The sequence below is a fragment of the Ostrinia nubilalis genome, chromosome 30 (genome assembly GCF_963855985.1).
Source record: "Ostrinia nubilalis chromosome 30, ilOstNubi1.1, whole genome shotgun sequence".
Lineage (NCBI taxonomy): Eukaryota > Metazoa > Arthropoda > Insecta > Lepidoptera > Crambidae > Ostrinia > Ostrinia nubilalis.
In genome coordinates this window covers 934,473-948,784 of record NC_087117.1, presented here as the reverse complement: position 1 = coordinate 948,784, position 14,312 = coordinate 934,473, and the positions used below count along the sequence as shown (strand labels likewise).

General features: G+C 39.1%; 1 protein-coding gene across 1 annotated transcript in view; it reads right to left on the bottom strand.

Annotated features, from left to right (window-relative positions):
• Positions 1–503: 503 nt before the first annotated feature.
• LOC135086024 (serine protease snake-like) overlaps positions 504–14,312 on the bottom strand; it is a 35,369-nt gene continuing 21,560 nt past the window's right edge. The window contains exons 8-10 of the mRNA XM_063980796.1: positions 3,934–4,075; positions 1,331–1,462; positions 504–772 (exon numbers count right to left, since the gene is read on the bottom strand). Coding sequence (XP_063836866.1) covers positions 575–772; positions 1,331–1,462; positions 3,934–4,075 — 472 coding nt within the window. The 3' untranslated portion in view covers positions 504–574. The remainder of the gene's footprint in view (positions 773–1,330; positions 1,463–3,933; positions 4,076–14,312) is intronic.

Below are 14,312 nucleotides of genomic sequence, written 5' to 3'. Positions count from 1 at the left end.
CCTGTCAAGCGTATTTGGTGAGCTAAGAGCAAGCGTAATATCATTTAAAATATATTTATTTAATAGAAAACATATTTCAAGTCCCCTGGGCGGGCCACACAACACCCAATCCAGTGGATGTAAGGTCAGCTTTAAGTGATATAGAAATGTTATTTAGTAGGAAACACATTTTTGTCAGTCCCCTGGGCAGGCCACACAACACTATCCAGGGGACGTAAGATCGCCGAACTTAGTTACGTATAAATGATCTATTTAGTAGAAAACACATCAGTCCCCTGAGCGGGCACACAATACTATCCAAGGGACGTAAGATCACTGAAGTTATGTAGTGACGTAGAAATTATTTATTTATTTAGGAACACCAGAGGTGGAATTGTGTAAAGCAATCGTAATCATTTGACAGTTCATAACGTACGATAAAGTCAGTTAAACAAAGCGTTTGACAGAATAATCGTACTTTATGAACTGTCAAATGATTACGATTGCTTTACACAATTCCACCTCTGGGTTTTGCAGTGTATAATAATAACAAATTAGGCAACATGTAAACCACTTATAGGTTCCTACAGGTTATTTAGAAGCAAACACATTTATCAGTCCCCTGGGCGGGCCACACTACACTCTCTATCCAGGGGACATAGGGCCTGACTCGCGTATACACGCCAGGCTGGCCGGTATTCCCGCACGCTCTGCCGAAAGAAGTCACTCCGATCACCTTGTGCATGCAGTTTACTCCTCCATACTCCACTTGGAGGGGGCCCCCGCTGTCCCCCTGAAAATATTGAGAGCATGTTAAGTGTATCAACAAGGTGGACCGACGTCTTCGTAAAGGTAGCAGGAAGGCGCTGGATGCACGCCGCTACCAACCGGGCGATGTGGAAATCATTGGGGGAGGCCTATGTTCAGCAGTGGACGTCCTGTGGCTGAAATGATGACGATGTTCGTTCGTTTTAGCCAAATGACGACCACTGCTGAACAAATGCCTCTCCCAAGGATTTCTATAACGGCCGGTCTTGCGCTGCCCGCATCCAAGAAAGTGACCGATATAGCCCGCAGAATTGCCAAAATCAAGTGGCAGTGGGCGGGGCACATAGCTCGTAGAGCTGATGGCCGCTGGGGCAGTAAGTTCTCGAGTGGCGACCACGGGCCGAAAGACGTAGCGTGGGCAGGCCTCCTACTAGGTGGACCGACGATCTGGTGAAGGTCGCGGGAAGAACCTGGATGCGGGCAGCGCAGGACCGGTCATTATGGAAAGCCTAGGGGGAGGCCTTTGTCCAGCAGTGGACGTCCTGTGGCTGAAATGATGATGATGAAGTAATTAAGCTCTCACCTTACACGTGTCCCGAGGTATCTGTCGGTGGCCGTAGCAGACTTGCGTGAAGTTGTCTAACCCGGTCTTCAGGAGACGATACGGTTTGTACAATGCCGAGCATTCTTCCGTCGAAAACTTGACGATATCCATCTGAAAATTAGTGAAAAAAACTAATACATCCAATCGCAATAAGGTATCGCATGATCCTGAAATCGATTTGGTATTCGAATGCTCCCAATATTCTTAATAAAATCTTTCTACTTCTAACTTAGTAACTAGCTACCTAGCAAGTGATTATTTTATTTGGGTCAATTTCCCAAACACATTTTTTGAGCGGCGTAGCTGAAAATCATATGTTTTTTATGACATAGAACTTTGATTTTTTTTTACAAGAAAATATACAGAGGTTCCATTTTGAGGACAACATTATTAATGAGTATTTTCTTTTACAAATTCGACAAAAAATAATTGAACTAAGCGTTTCTAATTTTGGTGCAGTGTCCACATCCTTAATTTCTTACAATACTTATGTATTTTTTTAGCTGAAGATCAAAACAGAACTTAGGGAAAAAGTATATTTTTGGATTATACAATCTATCTATTATCTAAGATTACCAAATTAAGCAAGTTTCCCAAATAACTGTGATTAAGTCACGTCCTTAAGTTTTGTCCGCGAAAAATTTATGATTTTGGTGTCAATAATGAAATAGCTCGTCAGTTTCTTTAAAGATCAAACAGGATTTAAACACTCCCATCATTCGTTAGGTTTAGTACCGCCCCCGCGAGCAGTGACGGCAGACGGGTGCAAGACCTCTGCGTCTTCCCGCCAAAAACGTAAATGTGTTGTTTTTTTTTAAACGGACAACAATTCTGCAATTTTGGTGTCTTTTTGTATAAGATTTCTAAGCTATTCTTTTTAGTTGAATTCCTCGTATAATGTAAAGGAACTGTTTTCATACCATGTGTTAAAATGTTATTGTTATATTTAAAACAGATTTCATATAATTTAGCTTTTTCAACGAGAATCTAATTTTGGTGAGTCAATTTTGGTGTTTTTGGTGGTGCACCAAAGCATTTTTAACCGACTTAACTCCGTCAATTGTGAACCGATTTTCAAAATTCTTTTTTTGTTCTATAGGGTACACTTATGTGGTGGTCCCATTGTCACCAAGTCAGGATCTGATGATGGGATCCTAGGGAAATCGAGAGTAAACCTCAAATTTTGTAGGAATGCAATACGTTTTCTAAAGTTATTTAAGTAGTCATCATCTAATGTTGATGAGGTGATGATGGAAGGTAAAACTCCTTAACGCTTAGGAGTTGGAGGATAATTCTTTAAATATTTTAGGTAGGTATGTACATACAGTTGTATTATTTCAGGTATTTAAGATGAGCTGATGATGAAAGGTCAAACAACATAAGTTACGAGTTAGATGATACTCAATACTCATTTGTTGATACATACATTGACACATGATACATTGATACTTTTTAGTTGCCGATATTTAAAGTAGGGAGCCTGTATTTTGTTAGGAAGATTATTTACACTTGGATTGTGATTAAGACTATAATTTTCCATTACAAAATGGAAAATTATAGTCTTAATCACATTAAACATAGGTTCTGTCCCTCTTCAGTGACAATAACAAGGACTAATCAACTAAAAAGCATGAAAAAAAAAATAATTTTAACAAAAAAATTAAAACCGACGCCAACAATCACTTAAAAGTAGAAAATAAGTACGTCGTTATTTATTTATTAGGACAATATACCATGATTAATATTTTTGGAGTCGGTGCTGGTAAATTTAAAACCATTTCTTGAGCTTGGCACTAAGATATGACCGACTGACAGCACATTTTCTAATTTTGGTGCTTTAATATAAATTTTGGTGTTCTCTTAATTTTGGTGTAAGGAAAATCTAAAAAACTACTGGACAAAATTTAATGTCTTAATCATTTTAGAAACAGTATAAGTTTCCAATAAATTTGATCTATAATTAAAGAATAAAAATACACAAATAACAATTTCCACCAAAATTAGGCAAAAATATGCACTTGTTGAAATTCACCCATTTACTTGTGCTTGGAAATTTGGGATCGTGTTAAAGGATCCGGTACGAGGTCCATAGGATACCACGTCTAGAAACGTGTGAAACGCGTCTCCGCGACAAAGACCACAGACAGCTGTTGATGGCTGTAAAATAATTAGGTAGAATTTCTATCGAATTTCTGCAGGTAAATTCGGTGAATTTGCGAAGGAAATGCAGCTGTACCCCGTACTTGCCATGTCACGATGGGGGTCTAGCTCAAAGGTTAGTACTATCGAAGCGCTGCTAGGGTAAACTGATTATGAGACATGTAGTGGCTCCATAATAGCAAAATTTGTCGATTTGTAAGAACTATTTAATTAGTCTACACAAATAAAAGAAATTTTGACTCGCGGTCACCAGACCATTCTGGGGGGCGGGGGGTCACCAGACCATTCTGGGGGGCGGGAGGTCACCAGACCATTCTGGGGAGGGGGTTTCCAGAGCATTCTGGGCGGGGGTCACCAGACCATTCTGGGGGAGGGGCACCAGACCATTCTGGGGGAGGGGCTACTACTCACTCACTACTCACTCTTTGCAGTACGTCAGCATTCGGCTCGCCATCGCCCAGCGCTCCCCATCCGGTAGCGGACGCCATCTCCGCGTCGCTCTCGACGTCAGCATCGCCCGCGTCCAGGCACGCCGGGACTACGTGCTTGTTCAGGAACACTATCCTGGAAACAGCAGTGACAATGTGTACAGTATACGTAGCTATTTCAAATCGTGCCGCGCCAACATTCGTTTAAAACTTCATTCGTTTCGCTCGTTTTAATCAACCAATAGCAACGCTCGATTCCTACGAGCATATCGATGGGAGTCGATCCTGTGGGTCTAGACAAAGTGCAAATTATAATCGCAAACTAGTCGAAAAGTGGTCGAAAAGCCCCTTTTTTGTATGGAGTTTTGACGGATTCGATTTTCGATTCGATCAAAAAGTGCGTTTTGTCTAGGGGGGCTGATTTACTGAGAAAACGAGTGTGATGGCCGTCCTCGCCGCGAGCTGCAACGTTTAGATTGCTGTTGCAAATAATTTCAATTTCGATACATTTTGACTGTATTTCCATCTTAGAAACGTTGTGGTGTGTTGTGGGTGAACCATCTCTGTGCCCCATCTTTGCAGGTGCAAAGTCTTCGGATTCGGAATCCGAAGACTACCAGCTGGGATCCGACCTGCGCGTGAAAACCGCGTGGCTGCAGACCGCACTCGCTAGATTTTAGAAGAGGATCAGAAGAAACCACCCTGTCCTCTCGTACGTGGAAGAAAAGCCTGCTCCCACCGGTAAGTGGTTGTTTATTGGTGGTGGGCGAGCGAACCGCGATTCGTAAATTAGTTGGCAGGGCTCCTTTCAGGGGTTCTGACCCAGAGTGCTGCAATCGGCCTGTTCCGGCAGGGCCCTTGACTGCACACAGTGTGATATAGATTTTTTTTACCCACAACGAGGAACCGCCATAGGAGGCACCATGGCTTGGCGCCTGGGACACAAATCAAAGTGGACCATGTTCAACCGCCTCTGTGGTCTAGTGGTAAGACCACCTGCTTCAGAGGCAGAGGTCCAGGTTCGATTCCCAGTGGGGGCAGATTTTTCTGTTCGATTTGGTTGGTGGTACGGCTTGTTCTAAGTCCGCCTGACTAGCTACCACCATCTTACCTAAGTCTGTCGCCTTAACAACAATGTTAACAGCATTGTTGTGTTCCGGCAGTTAGAGGTAAGATAGCCATTTCCTCCGTGGTTGAGGATTACGGTTAAGCTCGCTTCCACCTTCGCACTGTGATTCGTGTAGAACAAGCTAGCTGGACAAAAGTCATTGTTGAATTTCTGATTATCGTTTATAAAAAACGATAAACAACATCCCAGACATTAAGGATTCCACAATTTTTTACTTTGTTAATTACCTAGTCGTGAGTAATTAACATGGTAAGTGAGGATATGAGGATAGTGTAATTTTTAATTCCTAATTTTGCTCGACTTTCGACAACACCTGACATTATTTTTTACTATGGTGACCAAATCGTCGGCGTCGTCGAACAACGTCGTATGATCGCAACCGTCAAAATCTGTTTTTTTGCATTAAACTACTCTAAAATAGCCCCTTTATAAACTATTTTTTTTATTTTTGAATATTCGTAATAATATCGAAGATACAGAATCGAACACCGACGGATGTGATTATTCTAATGCAGTACAGAGACGTGTTTGTGCAAGCGTCATTGTACTTCGGAAGACTGCACATCGATGCCTCCTAAGTAAACTATCGTATGTCTTAAAACCAAACTTTACAGTAGAGCCATTTAAAGATATTTATGTGTGCAGTTTTCCCATCTTTTGAGCTAGGGATACGATTTTTTCAAAACTTATAGTCAATTTAAGGTGTATTCTCATACAATAACATTTATTTGTAAATATATTGTAGTTTTGGAGATATTGTTGTTACGGTGTTTTACGGCGGATAAAATTTGTCATAGAAATCGTAACATAACTATACAATTATTTACTTTGTCTAGCTGTAGGTAAAATATATAGTAAGAGCCACATACTCCATTGTACGGGAACATAATCATTTATACTGTTGAAGGTATGTTACATATTTATTAATTTTTCATTGTAAATTAATGCTAAAACTAAATTATTTAATTTGGTACTCATCTATTTTGGACAAAAGGATTCACAAAATCAATTTGAACACAATGAAGGTCTTGAAATGAAACCTCTGTTTTAAATACCATATTTATTAATTTTTACCAAAGAATCACGATAAAACAGTCTTTCTTTCTTATGATAATATAATTAAAATAGTTTTAAATTAACACAGAATGTGAAGTTATTACAAATAATTAAATCAAAAGTAATTATCTGACGAGATCAAATAATTTTTTTTTTGTTTTCTAATAAACATTGATTATTTTTAAAACATAGCAATTACGATTGTAGGAGATTGGGATAGGAACGGGATGGGATACCTTCGATTGAGCAGACTCCACAGGACGGTCCAAGCTTGGTTCTTCTTTCACTTTCACAAACACTTGAATTTTTATTGAGATGAGTTTAGCGCGCGATTTGTGTTTATTTGAATTGGTTTATTTTGGATACTTATTTAGTATTAACGCCCAGATAGGTAGGCGAAGCGGCGCGTTGCGATGCGAGAGCGAGACTGAAGGTGGGAGGGAGAGGATAGGAAAAGGACTGTCAGAATGAGTGATAGAATAGTGTGACATGAGTTTGAAATGTATGAGGTTTTAATGCTGGCGCGTACAACTCCCCCGGCCTAGAGGTCTTCCTCTAGATTGAGTAGCGTTTGTAAAAAAAAAATAAAGTTAAAAACGCAAAAAAGCATGCGTTAGAGAGAACCAAACGAGTTAAATTTGAGTTAAATGAGCGTTAAAGTTGAGTTAAATTAAAGTTAAAGTTGAGTTAAATTGAAGTTAAAGAAAAATTAAAGTTAAAAGCATTATTTGAGTTACTGTAAAGGAAGAGGACAAACTCTAACTACAGGCCGAACATAAATACCGGTTGCAGTGCGAATCTTTAAGGTGCGAATGATTTTGTCCTTTCCGGGATATACTTCCACAACCACACCCAATGGCCAACAAAGAGGATGCGCATTGTCATCTTTTATAACAACAACAGAGCCCACATCTATCGGTTTGGTCACCGTATTCCACTTTTCACGGCGTTGTAGAGAAGTTAAATACTCCTGACTCCAGCGACGCCAAAAGCTTTGCACTAATTTATTGACTAACTGATAACGCGTTAACCGATTGTCAGAAATATCAGAGACATTCTCTACTGGTAAGAATTTCAGTGGAGTTATATTGAGAAAGTGATTGGGAGTGAGAGCGGATATATCAGATGGGTCAGAGCTAAGAACACACAATGGTCTACTATTCAATAAGCCTTCTATTTGTACAAGTACAGTGTTGAACTCTTCGTATGTTAACACTTGAAGACCAATAACTTTATAAAGATGCGTTTTTACATAACGAACATTTATCTCTGTGATGCCGTTAAAGTGCGGACCATATGGTGGACTATGAAGAAACTTAATGCGTTGTTCAGCCAAATGTGAACTTAAATAATTTTTGTGAGAGTCAGATTCCAAAAGAGCGTAAATTTCGTCAAGCTTGCGTTTAGCGCCAATGAAGTTAGTACCTCCGTCGCTATATATCATGGAAACGGGGCCTCTTCTACAAATGAATCGACGAAAAGCGGCGAGAAATAGATCAGAGCTTAAGTCTGAAACTAACTCTATGTGTAGAGCCTTAGTTGTAAGACAGCAAAATAAACAAATATAAGCCTTCTGGCTTTTAACACCTCTGCGGCGAATGTGAGTAATAAAGAAGGGACCTGCATAATCGACCGATGTATAAACAAAGGCTTTAGCTTCTGAAACGCGAAATGATGGCAAGTCGCCCATAAGAGGGTTTGTAGATTTAGGGTTTAAACGAAAACAGATATTGCATTGATGCACTCTTTGACGTACTAAGTTACGTGCGGAAAGTATCCAAAATTTCTGTCTAAGCAGACTGAGTAGAAGTGAAGGACCAGTATGTAAATTACATACATGAAAGTAATCAACTAAAAGTTGAGTGAAGCGATGTTTAGGCGATAGAATGATTGGATGCTTTTGTCCATAGTTGAGTTGAGAGTGAGTGAGTCGACCTCCGACACGAAGTATATTATCAGAGTCAATGAAAGGGTTAAGTTTGAGAAGCGATTTGTTAAAGGGTTTATTATTTTTAATTGCGTGCATATCTTGAGTAAAAAATAGTGCCTGTATATGGCGTACTAAATAGAGTTCAGCGAGTTCTAAATCAGAGGATGTAACCACTCCGTTTGAACGTAGTATTTTTGCGAAGCGTAACACGTACACAGTAGCGCGTAATAATTTTGGGTACGTGGAAATGCGATCAATTAATCGATCGAAAGGGTGAGAGTTCGATTGAGAGCTTGTCTCTGAAACAAGAGCGATAGTTTTCTCTTCCAGTCGAACACTGTTAGATGAAACTTGAAATGGCTCGATAGGCCATTGCGAGATTGGCTGAGCTGTCCATTGAGGAGAGTGAAACCAATTTAATTGATTTAATAATGCTTTAGGAGTTACAGGTCGCGATATTACATCTGCAGGATTTTCATTTCCATTAACATGATGCCAAATTTTTGCGTTGAGTTTCGAATTAATTTCAGTAATTCTATTCGCAACAAATGTGTGAAATTTGTACGCGGGAGAATGTATCCACGTGAGAGTGACAGTCGAGTCTGAAAATGCGTAAATTGAGTTAACAGGATAACGATTCTCTATACTATCGCGAACCGATAATAAAAGATTTGTTAAGAGCAGCGCTGCGCACAATTCAAGCCGCGCAAGAGATATTTTCTTTAAAGGCGCGACGCGCGATTTGGATGCGATAAGAAAGACTTCACCGGGTGAATCTGCATCAGAGCTCACGCGCACATAAACTACAGCTCCGTAGCATACTTCGCTGGCGTCCGCGAAGCCCATGATAGTGACGTGACAACCCGCGGTGATTCCTATATGACGAGATATTTTTAATTGCGATAAATAGTTAATCTCACTATCAAACCGATTCCATTTATTTTTTATTGAGTCTGGAACTGGCTGATCCCATTCAAGTTCGCGCTGCCAGCATTCTTGAATTAAAAGTTTGAGAAACGCTGTCACAGGGCCTAGCAAACCCAAAGGGTCGAATAATCTAGCGGTTGCGGAGAGAATCGTGCGTTTGGTGCATTGGTCAGAGTTAGTAGAGTTAATTTTGTAAAGAAAAACGTCATCATTAGGAAGCCACTGCATGCCTATGATTTTTGTCGTAATTTCTGAGTCAGTGTCAAAATCGACGAGCTGTGGATTTTTATGCGAATCGGGAATCTTATTTATAAGCTCAGGGTTGTTCGAGATCCACTTAACCATTTTAAACCCCCCGGCCATGAACATCTTAACCATTTGATGGTAAGATTGTTCAGCTTTTTCTAACCCGTCCATCGATGAGACATAATCGTCCATATACATACAGGATTGAGCTTCAGACGCGGCGATAGGATAATTCGCGCGCTCGTCCTCAGCGAGTTGGCGAACGACACGCATAGCGAGGTAAGGCGAGCTAGAAACGCCAAAAGAAACCCTATTGTATTGATAAGTATCAATCGGTGATTCAGGATCAAATCGAAATAATATGCGTTGAAACGGGTGGTGATTTTGATCAAGCTTCACACAGAAATACATCTTTTCAATATCAGCAGATAAAGCGACTGAGAAAATGCGTAAGTTAATTAAAAGATCAAAAATATTACTTTGTAAGTTTGGGCCAGTGTAAAGAACATCATTTAACGACTTTCCAGAGGTTGTTTTACAACTTGCATCTAAAACGACTCGAGTTTTTGAAGTGAGTTTATCTGGTCGGTATACTGCATGATGAGGTATATAATAATTTGGAGTATTTTCCTCTGAATTCGATGCGTTTTCGACTTTTGACAGAAAACCGCGATCGATACAGTCTTGAATATTTTCATTATAGTTAGTGCGTAAGCCCGGAGTTGAGTCTAACTTTTTCTCTAAGTTATAGAAGCGACGCCTAGCAGTAAAGTAAGAATCGCCGAGTTCTGATGGGTCGAGTTTAAATGGCAAAGAAACGGTATACGTCCCAGAGTCGTCGCGAGAATGAGTTGATTGGAAAATGTTTTCACATATTTCGTCGTCAGGGCTGATGTGTCTCTTAGTAGGTACACTTACAAGCTCCCAAAAGCGTTGCGTGAGTGATTCTAATGAGTGCGAGTCTACATTGCAAAAGAATGCTTTATTATCATTGCGTGAATGAGCTGAGTAGCACTGAGCGCGTCCCATAGCGAGATATCCGAGCGTGGTTTCGATGGCGATGACAGAGGATTGCGGTGAAGTTATTCTATTACTACCTAAAAGAAGCGGGAATATCTCATTGCCTAACAAACAATCGATTTCAGCAGGGATATCGAAGCTGCCATCAGCCATAGGAAGACCTTGTAAATGCGATAACTGGGTTATGTCAACCCTTACATTAGGTAAATAATCGGTTATTGTATCAATGACGCGTGCGTTAATTGTGTATTTACACCTGGGATCAAAGCGTGAGGCAATTGTGAAAGATACATATCCTAGCGACACACTTTCAGATTGACCTATCCCCTTAATAGTGGTAGGTAGCGGATTGACTTTTAAGTTCAGTCGCGCACAACATTTATTTGTGATAAAGTTGCTCATCGAACCTGTGTCTAGAAACACGCGTAATTTTTGACACGTCTTATTATTGTCATAAGTATACACTGACGCGGTGGGTAATAAGACCGTGGTACTAGATTCATCAGCGATCGACGGCGTGACTGCAGAGAGAGACACATTGTTGGTTGGCATCGATTGCAACGGCGGCGTGACCGGACCGGGCGCGGACATGGACGCGTCGGTCGGCGAAAGCGTCGCGCTGCAAGTCAGCTGTTGTGACGTCATAGGTCTATTCACGTTAAAGTTATCTATATGAATAAGAGTGTGATGTTTACGTTGGCAAACTGAGCAACGATTTTGAGATTTGCAATATTTAACATTATGAAAGCCCAAACAATTGAGGCAAAAGTTACATTTTTTCACTAAAGAGTAGCGAGTTGGCGCATTTTTCGAGCGAAAATAACTGCATTTGAACAGGGCATGTTCAGGTTCCGTCTTACAAAGTTGACAATTCTTGCGTACAGCGGATGGAGTGTATGAGCCTTGCGAATTCGGTTGAGATTGAAAGTAATGTTGATTGGGTTTTACTCCAGAAGCTGTATTAGAAACAAACGACTGTGTCGGTTTCGAGTTTTTAGACTGCGATGCGAAATTCGTTTTATTATTAACGTACGGCTTATTCTGCGTAAAACATAAGCGTAAAGCATGGATTTTATTCTGTTCTTTTATAAAAGTCTTGAGATCATTAAACGTAGGCATTTTTACGTGCTTAATGGATTGTTCAAATAAATTTAGAGTGTCTTTGTCTAATTTACTGAGAGCAATATGAGTCAAAATGAAATCGGAAAGGTCATCAATCTGTAAACGTCGTAAGGCAGCTTCAGCTGAGCAATACTGTTCCAAAAATTCATCTAAAGATTGCGATTTGAAGTTTATTAATTGTTCCAAATACATAGAGGCTTGTACTCTTATGTCTTGGTATTTTTCTAATAGGTTGTTCCAAATTATGTAATAGTTCTCACCAGTCGGTGGAATACCCGAGCAAATTGTAAGTGCTTTTCCGGAAAGTTTTCCTATAAGGTATTGAGCCTTTTCACCTGGAGACAAACCAGTGTTCTCATGAATAAGCGTTTTAAAATTTTGGTAGAAAACGGGCCACTTGGAAGGGGCTCCGTCGAAAGAGACTAATTCTAAAGGCGGTAATTTTTTTACGAAATCATGTTTGCGACGCTCTGTGTTGGCCTTTAGTTGTGCGATGGAGCTTTGCACCGAAAGGATGTTACAGTACAAATCGTCAAACGAGTTGAGTGCGGCAAATGTAGGTTTGAGTTCCTCATCATTTTTCATATAACACAAATTAAGTTCGTCAATAGTATCAAGAAAATCCGATCTTGTTTTTTCAATCGAATGCATGCGAGACATGAAAATTTGTTCAATCTGAGGGTCGGAGACCTTTAGGCTGAGGTCGTATAGTTCCTGAACCCTCTGAAAAAGCGCTTCTTTTTTAGCTTCAAGCAAATTAATTTTGCGTTTTACTCCCTCCATTGTATTGTAGGTGAGCAAACACACGCACGAGAGCTAGCGTTAAAAATGAGTTGAGTTGTGCGTATTTATTTATAATCCAGTAGGAAAATAAAATGCGTAGCGTATGTAAGCGAATTTGAAATTGAATTGAAATAAAATTTTAAAAGATTGAATTTAAAAAATACACGTGTTTACAAACAACGAGTTGACGTTTGAGTGAATAGTAATTTCTACCCCCCTAGACAAAACGCACTTTTTGATCGAATCGAAAATCGAATCCGTCAAAACTCCATACAAAAAAGGGGCTTTTCGACCACTTATCGACTGGTTTGCGATTATAATTTGCACTTTGTCTAGACCCACTAGAATGTGTCAAATGTCAAACGAATCGAACTTTCCAGAAAGAATGTGTCAAACGAGCGAATTTTCTAGAATTTTCTAGAGGGTTGTCAAAATGACGGATGCGTGAAAATGTGTAGTTGTGATTTTCTGTAAGTGTAAAGGATAGGAAATGAACGATCCGGCTCGAAGGACCAGAAAGGAGTTGTAGGAGATTGGGATAGGAACGGGATGGGATACCTTCGATTGAGCAGACTCCACAGGACGGTCCAAGCTTGGTTCTTCTTTCACTTTCACAAACACTTGAATTTTTATTGAGATGAGTTTAGCGCGCGATTTGTGTTTATTTGAATTGGTTTATTTTGGATACTTATTTAGTATTAACGCCCAGATAGGTAGGCGAAGCGGCGCGTTGCGATGCGAGAGCGAGACTGAAGGTGGGAGGGAGAGGATAGGAAAAGGACTGTCAGAATGAGTGATAGAATAGTGTGACATGAGTTTGAAATGTATGAGGTTTTAATGCTGGCGCGTACAACGATTAAATTAAAAAGTTTTATTTATAAAGTGATAAAAGGAATATTTATCTTCTTTATTAACCTTAAAATAAGCAAAATCTATTCTTAATTTTGATAAAATCAATTAACAAAGTTACATCGTTATTGTTCTTACTTTAAAAAAAATAGTATTTAATCTTACTAAAGCCTCTAATATTATTCAAAAATTGTACATAAGGAATCTATATAATAGGTAACATGAATAATAATTAATGATAATTCAGTAAATTGTGTTTTTTTTTTCTGAAATCAATTAAGTTTAAGTTATGAGTTATTTTTTTCTACTGGACTTTTAAAGATATTTATTTTATTTAGTTACATTTTTATGTATTTTTATAAGTAATCAATAATAGGTAAAAAACTTTATAACCAAAAAAAGTTAATCTGAATCAGTCTCAGCATTATGATTAGAAGAATCTACAAGAAGATTGTGATAGAATTGGTGATGCACCGCTGGAATGACACCACTAGTACAAAGGCTTACCAAGTATTTTTTTTAACTTTGGTTATAGTAGCACATGGTTAAAAAGGGGGCAAACATCAGAGTAATCTTGCTGTCGTCGTCTCGTGTTAGTTTTAGTAACAACAGTCATATATTGAGACTCATTCAAATGATATTTATAATGGAGTTTATTTGGCTCAGAAGGAAGCACCTTGACTTCTTTTATTTTCATCCATTGCACAACAGCGTTCAAGTTCTTGGTCCAATTTTTACAGCCTAAGGTTGACTTAAAATCCAAAAATTTGGTATGATCCAACACGATCACAGTACATGGTTGTAGTTTCATGCTTTGATTGAAAGATGTGCCAAAAATAAATGTATTTATACTCCTTTAGAATGGTTTTCATTGGTACGATGGGCTAAACAAGATGGGAAACCATATACTGTAATCGAGTTGCATCATACCAAATTTTTGGATTTTGAGTCAATCTTAGGCTGTAAAAATTGGACTAAGAACTTGAACGGTGATGTTGTGTTCAAATAAACTCCATTATAAATATCATTTGGATGAGTCTCAATATATGACTGTTGTTACTAAAACTAACACGAGACGACGACAGCAAGATTACTCTGATGTTTGCTTCCTTTTTAACCATAAAATATGCTACCTATAACCAAAGTTAAAAAAAAAATACTTGGTAAGCCTTTGTACTAGAGGTGTCATTCCAGCGGTGCATCACCAATTCTATCACAATCTTCTTGTAGATTCTTTTAATCATAATGCTGAGAGTGATTCAGATTTACTTTTTTTAGTTATAAAGCTTTTTACCTATTATTGATTACTTA